Below are 27,740 nucleotides of genomic sequence, written 5' to 3' on the forward strand. Positions count from 1 at the left end.
GGGTTTTATGAAATGATTTCAAACGGTAGCAGAACTTGTATAAACAGGTTCAAAACTTGGAACTTATTTCAAATAAGCTGGTAGGCGAAATAAGTCGACAGCTGGTATCCCTTTGATATATTAGTTCGTGGAAAATCTCATTGGGACAACATTTCTTTCAAAAAACTCTTCATACATCAATTGTGCCTATAAGAATGGTTTTGAAGAAATTCCGACTGAAATTAAACCAAAAAAGACAATAAGGAGAGGAAATGATCATCGCGCAACTTATCAATTATCACAAACCAATACCCCTTTCATTGACAAAACTTTCTGAATAATCCAAAATTCCGCTCCTCGGACTTTCGTGAAACATATTTTTCGAAATAACCCTTTAAAACTCTCTAAAATTATTTTCAATAACGCCATTTACAATAAAAACAATGAAAATTAATATCATTTAAGGCAAGACCTGTTAATACCATTTAATTAATTTTAATGTCTCCTTATCGCTTGCGCTCTCCTCCTTTGCAGTCTACCGTACAGCCGATGCCAGTGGCGAACATGATTTTCTATCCCGGCGAAGAGTACGGACTCTACGACCATCAACAAATGTCGCAATACAACAACATATATCCGAACAACAACAGATATGGCAACAATAACAACTACAACTACAATAATTACAACAGCAACAACAATCCTAACAATCAACCAAACTCAGCCGTTATGGCGGGACCATCGGCAAATGCTGAGTCAGCCGCAGTAGGCTTTCCCTTCAGCTTTCGTCCGCTAATTGACAGCATCTTCGAGGTAAGTCCACCGACTGGAGCGGAAATTCAATAAACCGCCGCCACTTCCCAATTAAATACAACGTGCGCACCAAATTTCGGCAGTCGTGCTGTGTAATGATGGGCATAAAATTATATAACAAAAAACAACAACAAGCAAAGCATTCCCATTGCAAATCACTTAACAGATTTCATTATTGTGCTCTTCCTTGCAGATTCCGATATCGACACTGCGAGCTGTCAACAATCTGGTGGCGCGTTTAACCGGCAGCTATCAACACCAGGTGCCATCAATGACCGCAGGCGTGCTCAAGTCCGGGACCGGCAATACGAGCCCGGACGCGCTACAGGCCTTCCGCTCCCTACCAGCAGGTGGCGGCGCTGACGTAGCGACGAAAGTAGTGCCCGGTGTCTTCGACCCGGCCGCAGCGTCACGGCCACAGCCAAACAGCAGTGGCAGCAGCAACAACAACAACAATAAGGGTGGCATTCCCTCCGTGAGGCAGCGAAGGTCGTTGCTGCGTGAGGTGAACGCGTAAATCAGTGCACTCTTGGTTGCGCGTACCCAACCACACTTGCCCATATAAAGAAGTGCAAAGCGGACGAAAGTGGCGAAGCGAAGGCAGTGACAGCCGACGTCAATTTCACGCCTGCCGATAAGCACGTTCTGCCAAGCATCACACGTGCTTCGTCCCCCTCTCCCATCCACGCGCGCACTTTGCCTTAACTAGTTCATTTGCACTTCCTTCCTTCCGCCGCCGACATCCCGGTTCCATCCCAACGATTCAGTCATTCACTTCGCAATATTCGCGCATTTCTGTCTTTACTGTTGCTTTTTGTTTGTGTGTTTGTGTTCGGTGTTTAGTCAAGAGTTTGTGTTCGCGTTGTATGTAGTTGTTCTTTGCTGTGGCGGCGTCGGCGCCTTCGCGGTTCCCGGTTCGTTGCGTGCACATTTGCATAAACTTGTTCTAAAGTTTGCAATTAGTTGGCCGCTTTTTTTCTTCGCACATCGTTGGTGTTGTTGTTCTCGTGTTCCATCTTTAAAACTAGAGAATTAAGCCAAGTGTAACGGTGTCCCCACCGCCGGCTCATCAACCAGCCGTTAATTTTTCCTTCTTTCACATTTCTTTCGCACAAATTGCTGTACATTCACTCGGCTCAATTACACTTTCACTTTCTATTAGCCATTCTCCTCGAAGCTGCTTTGCACATTTCTTTTAATTGTCGTATTCTGTCATTCCCGTTAATTATTAAGCGCGCAGCGGTGCTTTGCGCTCGCACGGTCTTCGTCTGCGCTTTGTAATACAATTTGAGTGTTTATTTTTACGTCTATGTCTCCCAAGTCGATGTGCTCTTTGACATTTTCCTGTTCTAATTGTTGATGTGATATTACTTTAGTGACACTTTAAATTTACTTTAAGATAAACAATGTTAATATTAGCTGTAAGTACTATTTTTATGTCGAAATAAAATATTATGTAAATTTCTATACGAAAATAAATAAATAAATAAAATTATATATGTAAATGAATATAAAGAATTATTGTTTTCCTTCGATGAAAAGGATGTATAAATATTAAATGATTGATCCATTGAGTCAATGTTATGGATCCTTTATTAAATATCTCTCGAGAATGAGTAGCCTTGGTACATACCTACCTCGAGGATATCGGTTCCAACTGAGCTTGACCAATGTCATTTTACAAAGTAAAAAGAGTCAACTCTTTCCTCATTTGTCAGAAACTGTTTTAAGTGAGGAAATGTTTGGCGTCTTTTCCAAGATCTGTTTAAATACTACCTTCTCAGATCTAAATCCACATGGACAAGGTCGAATAAGAACTTCCCAACGATTTTTTACTAGTTGAAACTTCGATTTTCGAACCAAAAATAAAGTAGTCCGACAAATATTTCACTTGGACCGAATGCATGGACTCAAAACCATATATTCTTTACGATTTTGATTTTAAATTTTCTATCTATATTCCAACAACTACGCTTTACTCTTAAGCAAGAAAAGTTTTTAATTGCCTAGTTGTTGTTATAGTGTATACTAAATATTTCAAAACTAGTTGATTTGTCTACGGTGTATACATATATATAAATACATATTCATGATCTTCAGCAAACCAATTATCTGGCGCCTAAAAGTATGCAATGATAATTAAGCAATATAATTACGGTTATCAAAGAAGGTAGATGTAATAACAAACAACATTCAGCAGCCAATCACTGAAAATCGTAACATTCCCCGCATATTGAATTGCCTTCCAAAAGTTATTTTATTTCTTCACGACGATGCTAAAAATCAAAGTTAAATGTTTCGACTTCAGAAGTGAAAAGTGGCAATATAGCCCATTTGATTTGTATTGATGTGTAGTGATATATGTAAGTATATACGTCCGCATAGCCAACTATCACTAGAGTCTCTTTCAAAGAAGGTATAGAAAGAATGCTTGGAGCTTTAGTGACACTGACTAACAGGATATTCCCAGAAACTACGAGTTTACATACTTCTGGCAACGTGGAGATATTTAATCCATTCACATGCTGTAAACATAGCAACAACAAGCAGACGATCGTGGTCTTAGTGGAATAAGAGAGAGAGAGAGAGAGAGAGAAAGAGAAAGTTATAAGTAACCTACGAATAGTTCGAAAGAAAAACACGACTCCATATACATTTGATTTTGTTACTTATTTCTTGATTACTGTCGGATCTGCTATAAAAACAAGTAAGTCCTGAAATAACACTTTTCTCTTGCTCAGTCCTAAATGAACATCGAATAGTTTACCATATATGTATATAAATTCAATTTCACAATCATTTCTGTTTTATGTTAAACGAAAGGTTATAGGACTATTGAATTCGTCTTCATTTATCATGTCAAGATCGTTGTATCCGTATATTCGTATTTGGCCTTATAGCCATGTGCGCATATTTCATCGAATAAATGCCATGCCATGTATACCAGACAATGCCTTGCGGCTTTTCGTTGTGAGTGCTATTAAGATACTCGCCATTTAGGTTACTAAAGACAATAATATTTAGTGAAACACTTTTCAAAACTTGTGAATTTAATTTTACCTCCAGTGGCAGGCTTTATACCACCAGGCGCCTTTGTAATGCTCCGCACAATTCCCGGTCCAATTGTCGTTATCCTGATCGTATGTACTGAACTTTTGGCCTTCGTGCTGGCCGTGCAAGGAATCGCCTGCACTCCCAGAATATTTTCCCAAAACATTCAATGGATATTTTGCGTTCTCTTCGCCTACCGCAAAACTGTCGTAGTTGGCGTACTTAACGGTTTCGTTGAAATCATGCAATTCGATTTGTAGCTCATTAAGTTGCACTTGTGTGAGCGCATGCAATTTGTCCAAACCAATGAAGAAATTTGACTCCAAGTTTCCGAAACCAGTCTTGTAATCGTTCCAGGTGCGATTGAAATCGATGGTTGCGTCCTGTCTACGCTGTACCAACAACCAGGGGTCACCGCCGTTGTGATCGAGTAAACAGTAAACGTAGAAGGGTCGATCCACCCAAACCTTTAACGGTAATTGTATATTGTAGACGCCACTTTTGGCCTCCGAACCAGCGGCGCGTACTGCTTCGACGCAGTTGGAAGGTAAATGCCTCACACACATCGATTCGCTTAATAACTGCGGTGAGACAGCGCTCAAGAAGAGCACCAACAACGCAGCGTTCACCAAATTTTTTTTATTTGGAATGTTCATCTCGTAAGCTTGTTTTGAACTAACAATTGGAATACAAAAGTGTCTGTATTTATAATCTAGCACGATCCCGAAATATAGAACAGTTACCTCTCCTCTTCCTACGTCATTCGAAGATAAGAAAAGCTTTTAAACTTCCTCCGAAATCACTTGTGCTATATTTATACTCTCGCAACAAATGTTGCTAAAGAGAGTATTACAGTTTTGTTCACATAACGGTTGTTTGTAACACCCAAAACTAAACGAGTTAGATATAGGGTTATATATACCAAAGTGATCAGGGTGAAGAATGGAGTTCAAATCCGAATGTCTGTCTGTCCGTCCGTCTGTGCAAGCTGTAACTTGAGTAAAAATTAAGATATCTTGATGAAACTTGGCACACTTATTTCTTGGCTCCATAGGAAGGTTGCTTTCGAAAATCGGAGCAAAATCGGACCACTGCCATGCCCACAAAATGGCGAAAACCGAAAACACATAAAGTGCCATAACTAAGCCATAAATAAAGCTATGGAAACAAAATTTGGTATGAAGGATCGCACTATGAAGGGGCATATTTGGATATAATTTTTTTGGGGTAGTGGGCGTGTCCCCGCCCCTACTAAGTTTTTTATACATATCTCGCAAACCAATAGGGCTATATAAACCAAACTTTCTGAAGTCGTTTTTTAGCCACTTTCTAATACAGTCCAAAAATGAAAGAAATCGGATCATAACCACGCCCACCTCCCATACAAAAGTTGGGTTGAAAATTACTAAAAGTGGGTTAACTCACTAACGAAAAACGTCAGAAACACTAAATTTCACATAAGAAATGGCAGATGAAAGCTGCACTCAGATTTATTACAAAATGGGAAATGGGCGTGGCGTCGCCCACTTATGGGTCAAAAACCATATCTCAGGAACTACTCGACCGATTTCAATGAAACTTGGTTTGTAATAGTTTCCTTACATCCCAATGATATGTTGTGAAAATAGGCCAAATCGCTTCACAACCACGCCTACTTCCTATATACCAGAACTTTGAAGACGAACTTAATCGTTAACTTTACAATATATAAAGTAAGTACTAGTGGAGATATCGGTGCAGAACTTTGCACAAATACTATGTTAATAGTGTGGCAGCCCCTTTCTAAAAATCGCCGAAATCGGACCATAGGTTTTAAGACCCCATATATCGAACACGAGGACCTCGGTGTTTGTAACCTAATATTATGGTTTCCAACTTTCAATGGATTTTATACAATATATATGATGAATATGTGGGTCAAATTGTGTATTATATAATATAAATAAAGTTAAATAAATAAATTGCGAGAGTATAAAATGTTCGGTTACACCCGAACTTAGCCCTTTCATTATTTTTTTTTTTAATTTGAATTATCTTTTAGAAATTCTTTGTAAAAGTAATCAGAGCTCATTATTCATATTAAGAATGTCATTAAACTCGCCATTGAGGTAAATATTCAGTTTAATTGCAGTTGAATTAAAAATCTAGAAATACATACATATATATATAATATCAGTGTTTCACTGAGTGATAAGCGCATGCACATGGGTGTGTGTGTAGATTTGTATATGGTAATTACAAGAATTATTTCAATTTCCATATAAAAGCAATAAATTTTTGATTAAGATTCTCGCAACATAACGTTCATGCAGATGAATTGCAGTGGACAATTAGTATGACATTGAATTACATTAATGATTTATTATGCAGAGATTAAGCGGCTTAAAAAGTGACATTTTGACAGTTGAGAATAAGTTTGGGATGCAAACAGATCTATACAAATATTTTGTTGGGTTAAAGTTGACACAAATGTCCACGATCGATATAAAACGATTTAATCGATTTAATCGACCAGTGACATCTATTGGAAAACGGCGGAAGCAAAGTTGTAGACCAATACAAAGACAACAAATTGAAGGACGGAGGAGTGTATTAGAGATACACAACGTCGGCAGCTTACTAGAAGGAATTCCAAAGTTCAAAAAGTCTAGTTCATAATTCCATCATGAGTTTGCGCAAATTACAAGAGTAACTATATAGTCGACTAGCAGACAACTCAAAAAACATTTCAAAAGTTATAAGTTTTTATACACATATACACACTTTCCCATACATATGTATTTACTTTGCCGTTTCTTGCGTGGGTTCATTTAAAAAAAAGTGAAATAATGAAAATTCGACATGATATTTTTTGCAATGAGCTAAAACTTGATTACAATCTATATTCTTTGATGTTCGTTGTCTTTCTCTCTGATTATGTAGGTGTTGGGAACGCTCAGAGTTCGACGGTCTAGTGCGAGCTTGTATAATTCTAATATTTTGTTCTTCAAGCCGCTGCACACGCTCCGTACTCGACTCTCAAGCGCATACTTGGGAGGTTTTGAAATTTTGTTCAGCAAGCTGCTGCGAGCGATCGTTACTCGACTCTCTGGCACGCGATTGCGATGCGAAGAGAATGACTTGCAAGACGATTTTCAGTTTCAGATTAGATTCTCCATCACGGAGTCTTTTTGATACCCTCACCTGGGAACTATTTCCAGAAAGTTGAGATTCTAGCAATAAATAAAGCCTATGTTACTCAGGATGAATTTAAGATTTCCAATGGTGAAAGAATTTTTGAAATCGCCACAGTAGTTTTCGATTTTATTCAATACAAACATACATACAGATCTTTCCTCTTTATAATAGTAGTATAGATCATGTCGCAAGATTGTCGATTCCTTTTGTCAAAGTCTCGCACAATTCTATGTCAATATGTGTGCGAGCTCATCTGTATGTTTCTAGATGTTCTTTCGCTTTGGCGCTGACCTCGCTTGTTTGCACGTTTTTTCAAAGCATACTTTTAGGCTTCAATGCATTACTTTCTTAGAAGAACGCTTGAATGCGCATGAAACTCACAGACAAGGCAGATTTATTAGAACGCATTGAACTGTATGCTGAAATATTTATTATATACTATATAATTGTGTAAATCTGTATTAGCTAACATATGTAGCTAACTTTTATAGATCATAAAAGCTGAGGAAATTAATTAAAAATTTCCCTTTCCAGTTTAATGTGTGTGATAATATACACACACAAACACATACATATATTTAACTAAACACAGAATGAATATAGACTCACTGCCCGCCCGTCCTAGCCACCGGCTTAGTACGAAAGTAAACGACCTCCAATCGTTGCAGCTAAAAACAACAAATCAAATTAACTTCACTGAACTTCCTTTGTATTTATTTCACATAAACAACAAAACAACAACAAGAACAGCAACGGCGCTTATCAGTGCAGTGTATGACGTGCAGATTGACGGAAATTAATTAAAAATTATTAATAAAAGCGCGTAGATTTGATTAGAGAGCTGATTTTACGCAGCTTAACTGCCAAGTGCAGCGAACAGCTTGCTCACTCAACTATGTGGACAGTATTATGTGCGTAGACAGGAATGGACTTACATATATGGCATACATATGTGGTTTGTTCAAAAAATAACGGGAATTGTAAAATTTAAAATTCCACGCTGACGCCGTGTGACTTTTTACTACTACATATTTCCAAAAAATAAAGACCTTAAAGAGACCAGAAGTCGCTGAAAGAGCCAAAGGTTATCGCAGAAATCGAAAAAAAATTGAGAAGTGCTTCGACGAAGCGCTGGCATAAATGCATTATATCGAATGAAAAGTATTTTAAAGCCGACAACATTAATGTACACGAATGACTAAATATTTTGTTAAAAAAAAAACGAAAATTCCCGTTATATTTAGAACACAACTCGTATATATCATATACACACACTATATGTATGTGCATAAAGCATGAAAGAAGCTCTAGTAAGAAGGGAAGCAAAGTCCAAGAGATAGTTATATGAAAACAGGCAAAAACAAAACGAGTTCTTTTCTGGGATTTTTTGTAACCAATTGACTACAATAGATTCTAGTATATGCTCAACTTACTCATCAAAATTTAATTGGCTGCCGTAAGCGCTTTTTGGGCGGAGAGTGTTATTAATTTTTAATTACATTATAGTAAAAACGAGCCTTAATTAAAATAATAATAAACAATTATTTATTGGCCAATATTTACAAATGTTTCTATTTAATTTTTTTTCAGCGCGCTTTTGTTGTTTTTGTAAATATTATCATGTACCGGTTAAATGGTAGTCGTTCGCGGCTGTTACCAGCAGCGCGTGCGGCCACTGAATACGAAATTAGCTGTTGTTTAATTAATTTTTGGGCACATAATAGCCCCGGGTTAGAAGTGCCAAAACATAGAAATCTATGGAGATAGACATTAAACAGACGGTAGCATTCAATTCTTCAATAGAATAGACATACATGAGCATATATTGGAATAAATTTATGCGCTGGATTGTGGGCCAAGAGCGGCTTTCTTTCGAATGTTTTATTAATTTACAGCAAAATTTATATTAGTCTAACAAGATTTTTAGAAGAATTCAGTTTAATTGGACTTGAGATTTTACCTACTGATTAGGGATCTCTATGGAAAAGTGAAGAAAGACTAAATTTCAACTTCAACTGAATAAAAGGGAAAGTTGATTCTAAAGAGAAGATATGTCAAATAAAGATTCTACTATATTATCACATTATTTTGGGCCCGCCACTTCAGCTATCCAAAGGGGAAAGAGAGACTTATGCAAATCTAATCATTATTCTTAGGAAGAATCTTCAGAATCACGCATTTAAGTTTGTTATTTTGATATATAAGTAATAGATTCTTGCTCAGAACTTTTTTCATCGTTGTTTTAGACACCCTAATGGCATATTTATTTGTTCTACGTATTTGATTGCATATTAATCCAAAAAAGTTGTTGTCCGTTGACTTGTAACTTTTGACTTATAAGCTTCCAGGAACGATAACAATTGATAAGGCATACGTTTTTGACTTTTATATACACGTCGTTAAGCGGAAAAGGTCCTAGCGTGTGACATACAGCTTTCGGCTCATCGCTCCCAAGAAAGATAAGAGTGGATGCTATGCAGCCATCAGTTGTTTATTGGTATTTTCGGTAGAAAGATAATGATGTCAGTGAACTAATACGGGAAATTTCATTGTAAGTGTGTAAAATTTAATAAACCTAGATTAAATATTGAACTAAAATTCTAATAGTAAAGATGTCTGAAAGCTACCTTTAGTCACCATATTTTTTATACTCTCGCAAAAAAGTTGCAAAGAGAGTATTATAGTTTTGTTCATATAACGGTTGTTTAGATTATTTATATCAGAATGAGTAGAGGTGAAATCCAGATGTCTGACCATCTAACACTAAATTTCACTGAAGAAATGAAAGAGAAAAAATTCACTCAGATTAAAAAAAAAAATTAAAATGGGCGTGGCGTCGCCCACTTATGGATAATAAACCATACCTCAGAAACTACTCGAAATCGGTTCCCAACCACGCCTACTTCCCATATAACTCACTTTTGAATTTGATTTGTTCACTTTATAATACACATATGTATGTATATACATTAGGAACTAGTGAAGATAGCGGAATATGTAAAACTTTACACAAATACTGTATTTGAGCGAAAATTGTCAAAATCGGACTATAACTTTTCTATGCCCCGAATATCAAACATGAAGAACTCAGGGCCTAAGGGTAATATTTCACCGAAAATATTGGTAAATCTCTCAGGTATTCTAAATAAATTCCAAGGAAATCGGTTAATATGTGAGATAGCTTAGAAAAACTGAGTGAGCATATAGTCTTGGATATAGTGTATCTTGGTGGTGAAAATTAGTGAAATCGGTTCAGGAATTACCGCAGTACTCATATACTATATATGATGATTTGCGTGATTCTAAAGGACTTTATGCCGAATATGTGGGTCAAATTGTATGCAACTTCAATAAATTGCGAGAGTATAAAATGTTTAGTTGCACCTGAACTTAGCCTTTCCTTACTTGTTTTAATAATTTTTTAAACAATAGTTAGAATAATATTAGTTGACAGGGAGAGAATTATATGCCTACCTTAGACATCATCTTATTTGCTCATGTATTAATTTTTAAATGTGGTAGCTTATATTAACCCCGGGTATCAGTAAGTACTTAATTTAACCAATAAAAAACCGCTATTGCTTCTTGTTTATTCTTTTATTAAATTTATTTGATTTTGGCTTTTCATTTTGTAAGATTACGGAAAAGATTGCACCTTGAACAGTAACGTAATTTCTCGTTTTGCGAATTTAAATTCAAAACAATGCGCTTAACTTCAACTGAACCAGAACCGGATCGGCCAATCAAAGTGCGAACATGAGATCCCAGCGGAGAGCCGCGGCGCTGATGCTCTCAAATGAGTCAAGTATGCCCGGCTTACATGTGATTTACATTCAAAGCAATAGGAACACAAACACACTGCCGCACATACACGTGCACACTCATCAAGGGACGGGCAATGGAAAAGTTGGCGAATTCAATGTGTTTTTATGGCAAAGCAGGTCAGTTGCAAGCGAAAACTGCGCATAAAAAACTGGGCAAATAAAACACGATCTGCCACCACAGTAGCCGCACACAAACAATAATAAAACAGCTAGTAAAACGTTGTAAAACAACAAGAACATGTTAATTGCTGAAACAAAAGCTCTAAGCTGCGAGCAGTAGAAGCTTCAAGCTGCCGCGCCGGTTCCAGTTGAAGCGCGAACGCTTGTTGTTGTTGGCCCAGCGCCAGGAAGGTTTACACCAGCACAACCGCGGCTTTAAATCAGTGCAGCACCAGCGGTCACCGGCAACGGACTTGAAATTGTTTAAACAGTTATACGAGCAAGTGAAGCGCGTACGATTACGCCAGGAATATACTACAATAGAATACTCATTGAAAGTGCTTAAATTAAGCCAGTTTGTAAAAACCGCCAGCGCAACAACAAATAACGGGAAAAAAACGAAAAATTCATAAATTATATTCGCGCATTAAATTTTTCATTGTAAAATCAATTTGAGTAGCGGCAGGAGACAAAACCGCAAAAGCGCGAACGCCACTCTGATCATTTGTGTTGGGCGCAGGGAGCGTCGAGAACCCGCGCAGTGAATACAAAATCAGTTGTTCGATTGTTGTGCGCGATTAAGGGAAGCCATTGAATTTAAATAAATATAATTCAATTGCGCAAAGGAATTCCTGTATTTGTTTTTTGTGTTTGTTGTCAACGAAGCCAGCAAATTAATTCAATCCGCGCCGTGCAAACGTCCAGCCAACCAACCAACCAACAACAACGACACTTAACACAGCGAAATGTTGCTGAAATTCCTATTGCTGGCATATGTGCTACACCTGGCAACCGCCGCACCGCAGGTGAGTCAGACAATTTAAATTTAACGAAAAACAAAAACCAATTATTTAAGTTAACTCAGTGATTGCTATGGCGTTGCGGCAATGCGGCAAAGAAAATTCAATATTTAACGCATTTATGTATTTTGCACGCTTAATAGGCTTAAAAAGCTGTGTTATAGCTATTAAATAGTTTTGATAAATTTTTCAGCGATAAAAGAAAGCCATTTCTGTTTACTTCTCCTTTTAAAAAATAAATTACAAATATATTTAGGATTACTTAACGGTTTATTTTATACCAGCTTAATGTGGAATTTTAAAAAATGTCTAAAAAGCGTCCAAAAGTCCAAAAAGTTTCTAAAGTTAGATGAGGATACAACGGGTTAGTAGTAAATATCCGGTTTCGGGTGTGTTCAAAAAATATCGGGAATTTTAAAATTTACAATTACCCAAATACAATTCTTAAATTTTATATATGTATACATGCTCCTAAATGATAAAATTTCCAGCTGTATTCATTAAATACGTTGTCTGTAGCAGCCACTTAGGTAAGAGGTGTTTTTATGAGCTTTGGCGATTTTCATTTGATAAAAGCTTAAACTTTGTTGCTGGATCGTGAATTCTTGACCAAGAACAATACTGTACGATGTTTCAACCAGCATATTCGCCAGACATGTCTAAAAATAAAGAGAATTTAAAGGGCTGTCATTTCCCAAGCATAAGAGAAAACATTGAAAGAGCCAAAGGCTATTCCAAAAATCGTGATTGAGTAGAGTTGCGACGATTGGACGTTTTTTGAATAAACAAAAATTCCTATTATTTTTTGAAAACGGCACGTATATTTAGAGACTACTCTCCCCAAGGCATCTCAAAATTAAACTTGGAATTTGGCTTTACCGTCCAAGAAATGATTGTGCGAAAGCTTTTTCAGCTATTTTAAAATCATTTTGACATCTTCGAAGTTATAAATCTAAGTAGTCGCATACAGAAGCATATCTTTAGAGTTCATCACTTGCCAAATTATTTGTCAACACACTAGTTTTCAACTTAATTGATCTATAAAGGCAGACTCGTGTTTATGGCTCCTTGCAACACGAGGCTACATTTCAACAGAGCGATTAGTAGCTCTGAACCGTAAAACTGCAGCAAAGTAATTTACCAACGACAGTGACCGCGATACGCACAATCACACACATACACACACACAAACATATGAAGAAATTAATTTTTTTACATTTAAAATAACTGCATTTACTGTAATTATGGCACTTTTTTGTAATATACCTGTATATTAAAATAATTGAAGCGTAAAACACCAAATATTTACATTTAAAAACCCATACAGCATTGATATTACGGCATTGCGAAATAATAGAGTAATTTATGTGAGTATGCGATATGCATCGGTGTGTGTGTGTGTGTGTGTGTTAGAGGCAACAGCGCTGAATGCCAGAATTCCATAAGCAAATAAGTGTATGCATGTGTGTGTGCCAACTCCATGCTGTAAATATAGAAAAAACGTAAGAGCCGAGAACGAAGCCGCAAACCACGGACAATTCATTATTACAATAATATAAGTTAATTAAATTTGTTCATTCGCCATTTGCAAATTAACGTGGCGACTAAGAAAAAAAACGCTTTAAAGCCGCGCTTTTGCATATGCGCTTGGACTGCTTGGTATTTGCAATAGTTGTATATTTATTATTAAACTGCAGGTATGTATGTACATGGGTTATCGGACGTGCACGCACACACACACACACACTCGAGTATGTCTTCATAAATGTTTCAACACGGCCGTGGCTTTTTACTACAGTTGGCTGGCCACCTCAAAATAGTGGCTGCAATTGAAGCCAAACGACGAGCCAACACTCAAAGTTAATTACGGAAAACAAATAACGCATGTGTAAATACTAGTATGTACATACATATATGCAGAGTGTATGTGTATATGAGAACTTGAAAAAAAATATATTTATAAAAAATTGGAGAGATGAACTTTAAATAGTACTTCATGCGCTACTGCAAAGCGAAAATTAGTAACGCGTGTGTTTGTGCACACATTTTAATTAGTATGTACTCGTAGAAACAAGCGTTTGAATGTGAGCACGTAAATACACAACCGTTTATAAATACATTTATGTTTTTTCAAGTGTTTATTTCAAATCTCGAACAAGCTAGAACATAATATGAAAAATGACTGCGGCTAAACTCGTGTTTGATATAAATACAATACACCAATAAAAAGCATAATAACAATTACTATTGTCGAACAGTTTAATTTTTACGTTTTATAGAAACGATGTATCTCCCGCTTACCACTGCTCAACTGTTAAATTTTTTGTACCGAATTCACAGTTCTAGCTTCTTTGTTTGTTTTATTTATATTTTTGCTGTGTCATTTTGTCAGCATTACTTGTCAACGGTGTTTTTATTGGTAACACAAATATTTAAACACTGCTTGGAACATACTTTTTTATTTAGACAAATTTTATTTAGCAAAACACATATACAATGCTACATCACGCTTATCTATATATATATAAATGAAACCCGTTTTCCGTTGTCTCGACATAGCATGAAAACGGCTCGACCGATTTGGCTGATTCTTTTTTGTGTGTATTCCAGGGGGTTTGAGGATGGTTCTTACGGAGAGAAAATTTTAGAAAAATTGCCTGAAAATGTCTAAAATTCACACTTTTCTAATCTCCCATACAAACAATTTGTTATAGGTATTCATTTTTATATGGAGGATATCATAGATTCCAGTTCAAATTGAATAGGTACGCATACATAAGATAGGTCAGCTATACAAAATAAAGTAGTGCATCCAATTTACACTAAGGCGGTACGAAGTTCGCCGGATCTGCTAGTAACTTATAATTATCAAATGCCCTTTGCTCTCATATCTCTTTAGCGACTTGGATGCTCGAAAAAAGTATTCATTATTCAATTCCATAAAACTTGGATCCACACACATGATCCATTAATAGAAAGCATAACTCAGTCACTTAACTTTACAACTATCAAATTTTTGTAGAGAATTATAATCAAACTAACAAACTGAAAAGTGGAGAATCGAACAGCTACATAGCAATTACTGCTGAGCTTGAGTTAGTGCTATAATTGGAATTTCAACACCAGTTGCAATCATCGAAGCAGCGCATTCAGCAACATTATTGGCGAGCAGGATAGAGTATAGCCTTCGCTTTATTATAGCGACTACTCAATCCTATAATCATAAAACATGTCTTATTAACTCAGGGAGTGTTTAATGAAATGTAAATAAAAAGTGTGAAATTCCGCATGTCGGTGTGAAATCTGTATTGTGAGATGGCAAATAAAGAATTCTTTCTAAATATGTTTTACGACAATTAGACCTATGTGCAACACTTTGTTTCAGTTATGCGAACTTTAAACACTCTTAACTAAAAACTATAAATCAAGCGACTTAAACCGCTGACTCACTTGGGTTACACAAAAAACCCGCTATAATAGTTATAACAAAGATATAAATGATAGATAGATGATAGATAGACATAGACATAGATTTATGCAAATGAACCAGCCAGCTCACAAAAGTCATATATGAATGATTATCGCGCATATGCAATTAAAGTTAGCAGACCGGCTTTTATACCAGTTAATTACACAAATTAACGGTGAATTAATGCAAATAAGTGCGAGTGTTAATGCATAGTTTTATTATCAGTTCACGTAACCAACGATCAATTTGCGTTGTGCAAATTTGTGACCTAACTGCCAAGGCAGTTAATGAGATGAAGATAATCTATGTTACCCCCAAGACAAATATTATTCTATTGACAACTGAAACTAATTAACCTTGGTTTATCTGATATTGGAACTTATAAAAAATCGAACTTTTTATGGATCAATAGAGTTGCTGTACACTCAATTAGCAGTATATATTTGCCTTCATATACACTTTTAATTGTTTCTAAAAGGGTTCTGACATATTTTTATTGCCCTTAGCTGCTCTTTGGTAATCAAATTACACTTTATACTATTCTTTCAATTCTTAAATCCACTTAAAGTGTTACTTAACTTGTACCAGTTGTTCGATTCTCCATACTCTGAACTTTCTTAATCGCTAACACTCACCTATTTGTTCTTTCTTTTCCTACGCAATGCCAGAGAAAGAGTCTTATGTTCAATTTAATCAAAGCGTTAAGAATCATTGCTCATCATCATTTATTTCATTATATTAACTTTAAAACCAACTACTCTGCTTTCCCACCCAGCAAATCTACAAAAAACTTACGCGTTTATGCAAATGTATGTATATATTATATATTTAGATTAACGCATTTGTCTACAATTCTGCATTCATAATTACAATAATTTTCACACTTTGGCTCCAGACAAATAATCATTCCACGAGACTAATAACAAATGAATAGTTCAAAATGTAGACATTAAAATGCAAATTTCTGCAAACAGTCATACACAAAAGCTTACCCACTAATCCGGAGTGTGTTCCACATAAAAACAAATACACAGAGGGATGTATGTATGTAAGTATGTATTTGTTAGCAGAATTGCCACCTGCGGCCACCGTTTAACCGCTTTTTATGACAACTTTTCTCATTTTCTCGTATTTAACAAACAAATGCTGAACATTTGCCGAAAATTATTACAGATTTGGCTAATAAGCTCAACGTAAACTTTATAGCATATTCTACGAGAAAAGTTCATTGGCCGCTGTTGATTTAGGTTTGGTTAGAGTTAGGTTTGGAGAGAGTTTTGTCATTTCTCGTTTTGTGTCCTTTTCGATTCCATGTGTATATAATTATATTTTTCTCCGAAAGCTTCTATTGAAACAACGTGTTTAATATTATTACTAGATATTCTTGTTTGTGGTGAAGAGGTATCGATCTCTAGAAACTTAACTTAAGAAGTATTTCTATCTTATTAAACTACTCAAAGCTTTCATTACGCTCAAAGTCCTAATAAATTTTAAAAGCTCTAAAGCTCTTAAATCTTCTCTATAAGTCATATATCGTTGAAACCACAAAAGTGTAATTTGAGAGGGTAGAACGATAAAAATTTCGACTTTATTGTATTGCAAGGGCTGAGATATGGTAACACTAATTTGAATATGTCAAATCTGAAATTATTATCGCGAAATCGAATTTAAGAACTTTAATGCTCGAACTACAAGAAAGTTTACGAAGGGCGTTTTTCGTATAAAAAAACTAACTAACTGTAAAAGTATATTGTACTGCATAGTAAATATTCAACATTTAAGGCTCAGTTACCACAATTTCTTTATTCGACTTTTTCTACACCGTTATATACATAGGTAGTATAAACTGATTAAATTAAAAGGCATTAACAATTACCTCAACAGCCCTCTATGTTGTATTTGCATAAATTTGGTCGGGTAAAATGTTTTCTTCAGCTTTCTTTTCTCGCCTCATTCAAGTGGAATAAAATATCTGATGGCAAAAAGTGCCAACCCCATGATGAACAACCGAGTGCCGAACCGCACAAACCGAGGCAGCAGTGTCAGTGTCAAGGTGTCAAGGAGCGAATTTATGCAGGCCGTGAAGCAGTCTAATAATGTGACCTTTTTTCGTGCCAGTCTAAATAAACAGCGCTTATCATTCAACTTTACGAGCTTAATTTCAATTTCAATTTGGAACTGGACAACGGAGCAAAAGAAAATCAAAACGAAAACTTTGCACCTGAGGAAAATAAAGGGCGAACCCGATTAGTGAAAATAAGAATTTCATTTCGGCCACACACACACATACACTCATACTCACATACGCGCACATGAATTGCAAGCGCTGCAAAATGCTAATTTCAAAATAAGTTGCGATAAAAATCTATTTGCTCGCATAAAAAAGGCGAAGAAGGCAAGCGAGCAGCTCGTGTGATATCGCAGCAATGCCAGAGAACCCACAGATTTCGCACCAGCACATCAGCAGGCACACATGCACACCCGCTGCCGCCAAAGCATGTCACCCCAAATTGGCCGAGAGTATTTAGTCACACTTGAGCGCACTTTGAAAGTGAATGTCGCCTGCCCCTTGCCACCTCTGCTTGCTACTAGCGCCGCTTGCCGTTCTTGTTACTTTTGTTATCTGGTTGTTACTGTTGCTTTTGTGGAACTTTAATGTTAAACAAGTAAGGAAAGGTTCAGTTCGGGACCGATTCAACATTATTTTCCGAAAGCACTCATTTAAGTGAAGTTGAATTGAAATTTCGTTGAGATATGAAAGTTCACCTAAAAGTGGGCGATACCACGCCTTTTATCCAAGTAGAACCGATCCACATTTGAGTTTATTGTGTCATTCTGATCGTAACCCACTTTGACCCATCCTTGTTGAACTCGAGTTTTGTAACAATAGAAGGAGCTCCAGTATTCTGAGAATTCCAAAGAAGGAAATCGAAAACCCTATATCTATCTTTATTAGTTATCGGAGCAATAAAGACAACGAAAAGGCGCACAATTCTGTTATAATCTGTGCCGCATGAAGCGAGAGTATAAACAATACTCACTCAGCGAAGAAGTGTCACATGACAAACTAAATCAAATGGTTGTATGTGCATACTTCCTCGTAACTTGAAGTGTCGAGTAGAGTTCCGTGCACAAAACCACCGCAACAACCACACAGCAGTGGTAAAAACTTGGTGGAAAGTAGCAAGCAAACAAAGCCACAGATGTAAGAACTTATATGCAACAAAGTGCGTACCCTGCAAGAACAGAACACAGTTAAGGAATTATTCCAATTTCGGCACAAACTTATAGGAGGTTGTCTATACTGTATCCTATATTATACTTAACCGCTCAGCAACTTCATTTCTATTCAACGGCTAACGATGCTCTGACTACTTCTTGTCTGTATAATGCTGTAGAAAACGGAGTGTCATTTGACACTTCTCAGCGCTTGTGAAATGTCAAATTGTACAGGTGATGTGTAATTTCCTACAGGGTCGGTCGTCTGTACTTTAAATGCTTCGTTGTAGTAGTGGGTAAATGGTTGTAGGCGTTAGTTGCAAATGATTATTATCTCAACAATGCTGACTATTGACATTGGCCTCAACGACGAACAAAGACATTACCGTTAATTGTATGTTGTTTGTACCTTTGAATGTAGTCGGCAAGGCGACCGTGAAGAACCGAACAGGTGAACCGCCATGGCAGCGACATTTGCTTTGTTTCATTGGCGCTTGGTAATTTCCCAACGCGGCTTTGCTTGATTTTCTCCTCGTTCGGTTTAGAACTTTCTTTGTAGGAGCTGAAGAAGCAAAGCAAAAGACTTCCTAGTGGTTTAAAAATGAAGCCGCCATCAACTTTCCTTTACTCCTAATTTGAATTTGTAAAGTCTTCAGCTCATTTCTGGAACTCAACATCAACATAAGAATGAAAAAGAAATATTGCCACAGCTTTGCATTTATAAAAATTTATTTGAGATATAACAATTTATGCGCGATTAACCAATATTTTTAACCCATCTCGCCTTAAGATTAGTTTTAATGAGAAGCATGCATTTATTACGTATATTACGTATATACGTGTTCGGTGCGCTATAAATCAACGCCGTAAATAACGAGCTGATAGTGCGCCCGTAAGTTATTGCCACGCCCCGCATCGCTGCCGCCATCAGGGCCATCGCTAACGCCAGGAGCGCTGTCTGCTACTGCTACTGCTGCTTGATAAGCGGGCGTTGGCATTTCAAATCGCAATGTCGTGTAATTAAAGCCAACGCCGCCGCGCACAACCCTAATCATTGCAGAGTTAACGGTTGCCAAATGCGCTTCGACTGTCGTCTGCAGTGGTGTTTTCGCATCGAATGCGTGCATGCCGGTTATGATGTACTCGTTGGTGTCACCCTGTAGTGAGAATTTAAAATTAAACTTTTGTGATTTCCGTTTTACTTAATTATCATTTTAACAAAAAATGCAGAAATAGTGTTAGCAATTCAAACCGATATGCTCACCTGTTGTGGAAATGTAACGTCAACTGTCGCCTGCTTATCAGTGAGTTTGATTTCTTCATCGTAAATAGGTGAGGCATACTTGCTCAACTGACCCCACGTTAAAGAGACTGCACCTGATAACGCTGGCAATGCGCTCAATATGCCGCAAACAAAAAGTGAAAGCAACACACACTTGTCGGTGTGTGTCCAGTGTTTACTTGTCATTATCGCTACGCCGTGGCAATCGAACAACCCTACACTTGGAACAGTAAACACACAACTAACTAACAACGCTATCGCCGTAGCTTCCATCAAGTGCCAACAAACGACCTGAAAGCATTCAAAACACACAAACCTCCATCGAAAGTGTATCAGTTGCATACGTCATTCATATATAGTGTATATACATATATATATATATATACATTGGTAGTTATTTATCTATGTAGAGTATTTTCTATATCAATAGTAGTGTTGACCCATTTTTTTAAGAATATCAAAAACAAGCGGGTGCAAGTGAATATGTAAGGGGGTTCCTTGGTAAGCTACTCTTTCTTTGAGCAGTAGCATTATATTAGGATTACATCTATAAGCCATAAGTTCTTTCAGACAGAGTTGCCATGCATAAATAGTAATATATTTAATAGAAAATTAAATTGCAGAAGTTCACTCAGAGTTTCAATTCGATGTCTCATGCTGTGTGAGAATGACTGTGCGCACCAGTTAACGAATGATAACGAATTGATATAACGATAGTGAAACGCATTTGATTTACTTTATACCGAAAACGTTTTTTTTTTCATATTAATTGTACTCGGTGGAGATAAGAGCGAAGTCAGATAGGCTATGAGTATGCCTAACTATGTTGGCAACACTGGTGATAGGAAGATATCACACTCGAACCAGTTCAGCGTGCGCAAAAGCAAATTCGGTCGATTCTATGTACGCAAGTGTTTTGATATGCAATTTAGTCTATACTAATATTATAAAGAGGAAATGTTTGTTTTTTTGTTTGTTTGTCTCGAATAGGCTCCGAAACTAGTGAACCGATTTGAAAAATTCCTTCACCGTTGAAAAGCTATACTATCCCTGAGTGACATAGGCTATATTTAGTTAAAAAAAAAAATGGGGTCCCTTATCAAAACTCCGATAATGTAAAAAAATACCAAAAAACTTTCTTTAATCGCGAATGCTGCGAAAACGATTGAAGATATAACAAAGTGATGTACTACAATTTTGTAGAACTTAGAACATCGCGACATCATTTCTCTAACTATTATAGTTTTGTCACAATAAGCGATTTTATATAAAAAAAATTAATTCAAATACCACTACTTGAAAAGGCTCTTTATTTATACCTTAGTATTAAAAATAATACGAGCTGCAGAACTAAATAGAGAGGGTACAATCTTCTACAAGAGTGTACAGCTCCTGGCGTATGCCGATGATATTGATATCATCGGAAGCAACAACCGCGCCGTTTGTTCTGCGTTTTCCAGACTAGATAAAGAAGCGAAGCGTATGGGTCTGGTGGTGAATGAGGACAAGACGAAATATCTCCTGTCATCAAACAAACAGTCAGCGCACTCGCGTCTTGGCTCCCACGTCACTGTTGACAGTCATAACTTTGAAGTTGTAGATAATTTCGTTTATCTGGGAACCAGCATTAGCAACACCAACAATGTCAGCCTTGAAATCCAACGCAGAATCACTCTTGCCAACAGGTGCTACTTTGGACTGAGTAGGCAATTGAAAAGTAAAGTCCTCTCTCGACGAACCAAAATCAAACTCGATAAGTCGCTCATTATTCCCGTCCTGATGTTTGGCGCTGAAGCGTGGACGATGACAACATCCGATGAGACGACTCTTGGGGTTTTCGAGAGAAAGGTTTTGCGCAAGATTTATGGTCCTCTAAACATTGGCAACGGCGAATACCGCAGACGATGGAACGATGAGCTGTACGATTTATACGACGACATTGACATAGTTCAGCGAATAAAAAGACAGCGGCTACGCTGGCTAGGTCATGTTGTACGGATGGAAGAAAACACTCCAGCTCTGAAAGTATTCGATGCAGTACCCGCTGAAGGAAGCCGCGGAAGAGGACGACCTCCACTCCGGTGGAAAGACCAAGTGCAAAGTGACCTGGTTTCACTTGGTGTTTCCAGTTGGCGTCAAAAAGCAAAAAGGAGGAATGAGTAGCGCGCTCTGGTGGATTCGGCTATAATCGCTTAAAGCGGTTCCTACGCCAAATATATATATATATTAATCCTTATCGAAATAAATGATTTATTATTTAAGATCGCTTCAATACCTTTATATAACTTTTTGAATTATTAGATTCTGACATTCCATTCAAAAGATATCACGAGTTAAAAATTTTGAAATTTTTCGGCGGCTTACTATGCGTTGTAGAGTTGTAGGAGGCGTCACTCGGGCACGGAGGTACGGGAGGGGGTTAAGATCACTCGCGCGGTCGATTCCCTACTGAATGGTCCAATGCGGAATTAAAAAAAATTGTCGCTTGATAATAATATAATATAAAAATGAATTGCTGTTCGTTTGTGCCGCAAAAAAACGAGAACGGCCAAACCGATCTGCCAGAAAAAGATTAGAAAGTGAGTAAATATGGAAAAATTGCGAGGAAGATAATAATAAGAGAATGTTATTCGAGTTGAGAAGAAAAATATAAAAAGAGAAAACAAAAAAATAATATTTTGAAGGTTATCATTGTTGTTTTGTTAAAATATTTTTGTTATTGTTCAATTGTATAAGGTTGTGTCGTCTGCCCAAAACAATTTGTAACAAATAAGGAAAGGCTAAGTTCAGGTCCAACCGAACATTTTATCCTCTCGCAATTTATTGATGTAATTTTATTAAGATAACACACAATTTGACCTATATATTCGACATAAAGTCCAATAGAAAATCATCATATATAGTATATGAGGGCTGATGTAATTCCAGAACCAATTTCACTCATTTTTGGGAATAGGGGCATCTTGGCACCTGTTAGTAGGCAAACAAACGGCACATTCGGCCTTGAAATTACTCCTAAATTGCAAATGAACGAAACACCAGTCTGCAAAATCGTCAAAAATAGCGCTGTAATGAAAATTTTCCAAATATTCAAGAAGTCGCTGGAGGTACTGCACAGGACTTTAAAAAATCTTGATTATCGATGAACGTTTTTGGTGGAGCCAGGATTCTGCTAGCAGGTGATTTACGCCAGACTCTTGCAATTATTCCTGGATCAACTGTCACTGACGGGCTAATCGCATGCCTAAAATCATTTAATTTGTGGCGACACATAAAGAATCGCCAATTAACAACTAACATATGAGTGTTTTTCCAACAATATCAAATTGCGATTGTAGAAGTAGTTGGCAGTTGACACCTCGATGGATTAATAGCATTTCCAACAGATTTCTGTCACTTCATTGACTCGAAAGAGAAGTTTTTCCTGACATGAGACCTCAATATGATAACCATAAATGACTGATTGAATGACCTATATAAAAGATATCGATGATCTTAATGTGACAATTTAGAATTTCGGTCCAAGAGAGTTGACACAACTACAAACCAAGATGACGTAGTCTATTATCCCAAACTATTTAAAATTACCTGTACTTTGCAATTAAAAGTAGTGTGAGTTGTAATCATGCTGCGTAACATAAATCAACCTCTAGTAATCAATATCGTGGCCGAAGCCAAGATTGGACCAACTTAATTTAATGTATACCTTAGCCACAAAAACGTGTGGCGGGTCTGCTAGTTTAGTATAAAACAACATAGCTAGTTAATTAAATATTTTTGTTTACATTTTCTATAAATACGTTTTCATATATATGTTATCGTTATTATTTAGTTTATGTGTTTTTTGTTTGCAGCTTCTCACTTTTAGAGATGGCAAGTTTGGCGTAAATTTTGGTGGTTATCACGCCGAGGCGGGTCTGGGTGGTCTGCTCACTGGCAATGCAGCGCATGGCGGCTTAAGCGCATCGGCTGGTACGCCGTACGGTCAGAGAGCTGGCGCTGGCTTAGGAGGCAGTGTGGATGGTAATTTTAATATGTTTTGCATTTTAATAAAATATATATCCAAACCCACAAAAATTACCTTGCAAATACTTGACCCAAATTATTTATTATTTTTATTTATATTTCCACTTTGAACTCAAGACTTGCAGTAGTCTCCAACGAATTGCGGCAATTTGCCGATTAAATTCAAACCATTCAAATCATAACTCCACCAAAAGTAGTTTTTTCGCCCTGGGAGACATAATATAATATAATATAATAATCGAATTCCGCAGTAGAGACCTGAAAATTACAAGAATGTCATTTGAACTTCTCATCATGATAGAAGAAAGTATGTAAGGGCATTAAAAGTGCCAACTCTTTTCGAATACAATGGATTTTCCATACAGAATTAAATTCAGAAAAAAATTCACCACACTTTAACTATTTAGTGGTGAGTTTACAATATTTCTCCACATTTTAATAATTTTTTAATTAGTTTTATAGTATTACAGTATTTCACCACACCTTTCCTATTTAGTGGTGAGTTTTGTATCATATCTTTAATGTGACAATGATGCCTATCCTCACTGGGTACTTTTCATGTGGAAGCAATATATTTACCACAATAATTCCGCAAACATTAACATAAAACATACTCCTTCAAATTCGAGAGAATTCGAGAGACATTCGAGAGAATTTAATTAAGTTTTCTCTTTAATTGTATGTGCGTTTGGAGTTCATTTAATATTCCGGCGAATTCAAATATCCATAAATATTAATGAGTTTCTTTTATTCATTTAACCTATTTCCCACGTACCAGGTAATGCCGCTGGCGTACTTTATGCCGGCGCTGAGGCCAATCCACAAACCGGCGCCGGAGCCATACTTGGCGGTGATACCGGCAGAGGTGGGTATGCGGGTTCGCAAGCTTATTCCGGCGGCAAAATCGTGGCTAGCACGAAAAATCACATTTTTCCGGGAGCTTACAACAATGCAGTCGATACAGTGACTAACGGACCCAGTGACTTGAAGCCCGCTGGCAATCCCACAGAGTATGATGGCATTCAAAGGGTCCGACCACCCAAGAAGTATCTCATCAGACCGAATGTAAGTATTTGCGAGTTATTTAAGTTAAGCACATAATGAAGTGAAGAACAAAAAGAAATTCAGGGAAAGGAAACAAACAGCTCTGAGTCTTATTAGGAGCACTCAGTGTCATCTCATCTCGTTTTTGTTCTTAAGTGTGTATGAAATCGGCCAAGACTCTTTTATAATCAAAGAACTTTTGGCTTTACTTTCTAAAATTCTAAACCGTTAGGTACTAACAGTTAGTCTCCAAAAAATACCAAGCTTAGGTCAAATAAGAAGATCGAAAGTAGCTATAATTTCTTTATGTATTATTTTTTTTTGAAGTGATTAATTATAGAAAAGAAGAATTATATAACACTTCACGAAAGTGATTATTCTAAATACATTTCCATTTAAACCACCCATTCCCTCTACATGTAGTTCAACAGCAATAGCGCTAATAAAAATCTCAATAATTCTGACCACAAGACCACTGCCAACCCACACGCCCCCAGTACTGACGTCCCCAATCGTAGTGATGACATGTCAACGGCTACATCAGCCAACCATAATGATGACAGCGCCACCGGAGTAGAGCAACAAGACCATGTCGCCCGACCAATTGCTACATATGTTCCCGCTGAGCAACATCCTGCACGGGCCACAGTCGCCAGCGGCACCACAAAAAGTGAAGCGAAAGCCGACAGCCAGCAGCAACTCAGCGACGCAGAGCCGGAACGTGCCAACGGTGTACCCGCACCCACCGTTGTAGTGAGCAGGCAGCGCTTGCGCCAAAAGTCGCGCACGCGACCAAACAAGCGTGAACGCCAGCTGCAGCGGCAGCGCGAGCGTCTTCTACAAGCGCAGCACGTGCAATGGACGACGGAAGGCGGTGATGGCGCAGCAGAGGCGCCGCGTGCAATACAAACCAAAAAACAGCAATCAGTTGTTGTTGTGCAGCAGCAGCACACGCAGGTAGCACAGCAGCCATGAATATGTGGGCAACTGGCAAAATGGCGAGAACCGCAAAAAAGAATTCTACATAAATGTGAAAATGAATATTTACTTATAATATTTGCATGTGTTATGCCTGGAGAAGGAAAATAATGACTGAAGTATGGCACAGCGGTGTGTCTGCTTAATTTACCGGTGTAATGGTGACAGTCTAGTCGAGTCTCGACTCGATCGGTGCAAAGGCAATGTTTATTTAGTTGCTCATACGCCGCGTGCAACCGAAGCTGCGTATAACTTATTCCTGCGTAAATGCAACAACCCACCCTCTCTCCATTTGCTCAGTTGGCGGTACAATACAATAAGCTCACACACACACACACACACACACACACACACATAAAAGAAAATGCGAGAAAACCCGTCGCTGCTCTTGTCATTATATGCAAATTGTGCGGTTAAATACACGCGGTTGCCCTCGCTTACCCCTCCCCTTTGCACTCCTCAACGCTAACGCAAAGCATTGAATTTGCATTCTGTGGTTTGTCGTTGATGTTGCAAGCAGGTTTTGTCATTTTATTTTTTTTGTTTTTGTTCGCTTAATTACTGCTACTCCCTTTATTACTCGCCGTTTCCCGTATTCGTAGGGCTAACTGTAGCCGTTGTACTTCGCTTGTTTATTTTGCAACAATTTTTCTATTTTTTTTAAATAACACTCTCTTGTTTTTGTATTGTTGATTGTCTGGTAGCGGCTGCTGTGAGTTGCTTGAAAATTAAAATGCTTCAAAAAATATTGAATTGAAATATATGTATATGAATTACTTTTAGAAACAAATAAATAAATCAATAAATTCAAAGGAAAATAATTGCATAAGAAAAAATCTGTTAGAAAAGAAGGATTTCTATGCCATGCTACTCCTGACCTAACCACAAACAAAACACAATTGCGAAAATGAAAATGTTGCGTATACGCCGTGTGTATGCGCTTGCACTCTACAAAGACCTCTTCAAAAATATTTTAAGTGTACAGATATGTATGTGCAAATTCTAATTATGTGAGCAAATAGTAAAGAAACTATTTACTCTAACGCTTCATGCAAGTAAATGGAATATGGTAACACTGTTATTTAGTTTGGTGTTTATTTTGGTATGGTATTACTAGTATTTTTTCCACCGAACACACATACACAAAGGCACAGGAGGACACAAGTAAATTTATGCCGTATTTATTTTTAATTTAAACCAAAACACACATTATTACAAATGCCTGGGAAAGTAAAAAAAATCTTACACCTTACGGAGCTACATTAGTGTAGGGTCAAAATAACATTAACCCGCTTCTTAAATGCTAACATAATCAAAATATATACTATATAAATACTTTTGATTTCCACAGTATGCTACTGCCCAAGCTGGCGCCAGCGCCGATGCCAACGTCAACGCCAACGCCAACAGTAATCACAATGCCGGTGCCAGTGTCGCACACTCGAAGCATCTGACCAGGCAAGTGGAGAGACAGAACTTCGATTTTCCCGCTCCATCCCCGATACCCGACCTCAACCTGAACGTCGGCCCAGCGGTAGTGACCAGCGCTTTGAATGTAAGTTATTCTCACGAGAGAGAGTTGTAATAATTAAATTTAAATTTATTTAAATTCTTTTAATTTCGTCCAGATACCGATTGGCATTTTGCGCTCACTGCAGGAGTCGCTGGGTGGTCTGGCTACTGCCAAACAGGGAGCGGCTGTTTCAAATCACTAAAGGACGACACATACACATTTTTATGTGTAAATATTATATATTAATTATATAAACACCATATGTTACCGAACTATCGATTATGTATTTAGAGTAGTTTTGAAAGATCAAATAAATCGGGGAATTTCAGCAAGAAAGTTATTGCCGTTATTGTCGTTATTGTTTAACCTTTATGATTTATAAATCCATAGAACACAATTTATTAGT

The 27,740-nt window shown here is 37.3% G+C and overlaps 4 protein-coding genes across 7 annotated transcripts in view; 2 read left to right on the plus strand and 2 right to left on the minus strand.

Moving 5' to 3' along the window:
• The window catches only part of LOC105221257 (probable serine/threonine-protein kinase cdc7), a 29,292-nt gene extending 26,982 nt beyond the window's left edge, over positions 1-2,310 (plus strand). For all 4 annotated transcript variants that reach the window (XM_054233811.1, XM_011198072.3, XM_011198073.3 and 1 more), the window contains exons 3-4: positions 514-792; positions 986-2,310. In XM_054233811.1, the coding sequence (XP_054089786.1) occupies positions 514-792; positions 986-1,309 (603 nt within the window). In that variant the 3' untranslated portion in view covers positions 1,310-2,310. The remainder of the gene's footprint in view (positions 1-513; positions 793-985) is intronic.
• A 1,133-nt stretch (positions 2,311-3,443) lies between these two features.
• On the minus strand, positions 3,444-4,528 carry LOC105221258 (fibrinogen-like protein 1). Its single transcript, XM_011198074.2, has 2 exons — positions 3,853-4,528; positions 3,444-3,796 (listed from the first exon to the last, which is right to left on the minus strand). Exons 1-2 carry the CDS (start codon positions 4,497-4,499, stop codon positions 3,652-3,654), a joined length of 792 nt encoding a protein of 263 aa, XP_011196376.1. The 5' UTR covers positions 4,500-4,528; the 3' UTR covers positions 3,444-3,651.
• Positions 4,529-11,168: 6,640 nt separating this feature from the next.
• LOC105221263 (merozoite surface protein 2) lies at positions 11,169-27,670 on the plus strand. The gene is made up of 5 exons (XM_011198085.3): positions 11,169-11,809; positions 23,628-23,796; positions 24,578-24,864; positions 27,173-27,376; positions 27,450-27,670. Exons 1-5 carry the CDS (start codon positions 11,750-11,752, stop codon positions 27,534-27,536), a joined length of 807 nt encoding a protein of 268 aa, XP_011196387.2. The 5' UTR covers positions 11,169-11,749; the 3' UTR covers positions 27,537-27,670.
• On the minus strand, positions 19,202-20,029 carry LOC105221262 (uncharacterized). Its single transcript, XM_011198083.3, has 2 exons — positions 19,756-20,029; positions 19,202-19,648 (listed from the first exon to the last, which is right to left on the minus strand). The coding sequence occupies exons 1-2, from the start codon at positions 19,957-19,959 to the stop codon at positions 19,343-19,345; spliced, it is 510 nt and encodes a 169-aa protein (XP_011196385.3). The 5' UTR covers positions 19,960-20,029; the 3' UTR covers positions 19,202-19,342.
• Positions 27,671-27,740: the final 70 nt, after the last annotated feature.

This window comes from Zeugodacus cucurbitae, chromosome 6, assembly GCF_028554725.1.
Source record: "Zeugodacus cucurbitae isolate PBARC_wt_2022May chromosome 6, idZeuCucr1.2, whole genome shotgun sequence".
Taxonomy (NCBI): Eukaryota; Metazoa; Arthropoda; class Insecta; order Diptera; family Tephritidae; genus Zeugodacus; species Zeugodacus cucurbitae.

Excerpts from the sequence above, each read along its gene's own strand:
- LOC105221258 (XM_011198074.2), bottom strand. The coding sequence starts at position 4,499 with ATGAACATTCCAAATAAAAAAAATTTGGTGAACGCTGCGTTGTTGGTG. Across the intron at positions 3,797-3,852 it reads TATAAAGCCTGCCACTGGAG|TAACCTAAATGGCGAGTATC; the intron begins GTAAAATTAAAT and ends TATTGTCTTTAG.
- LOC105221263 (XM_011198085.3), top strand. The coding sequence starts at position 11,750 with ATGTTGCTGAAATTCCTATTGCTGGCATATGTGCTACACCTGGCAACC. Across the intron at positions 24,865-27,172 it reads AGTATCTCATCAGACCGAAT|TATGCTACTGCCCAAGCTGG; the intron begins GTAAGTATTTGC and ends TGATTTCCACAG. Across the intron at positions 27,377-27,449 it reads TAGTGACCAGCGCTTTGAAT|ATACCGATTGGCATTTTGCG; the intron begins GTAAGTTATTCT and ends AATTTCGTCCAG.
- LOC105221262 (XM_011198083.3), bottom strand. The coding sequence starts at position 19,959 with ATGACAAGTAAACACTGGACACACACCGACAAGTGTGTGTTGCTTTCA. Across the intron at positions 19,649-19,755 it reads ACGTTACATTTCCACAACAG|GGTGACACCAACGAGTACAT; the intron begins GTGAGCATATCG and ends TTCTCACTACAG.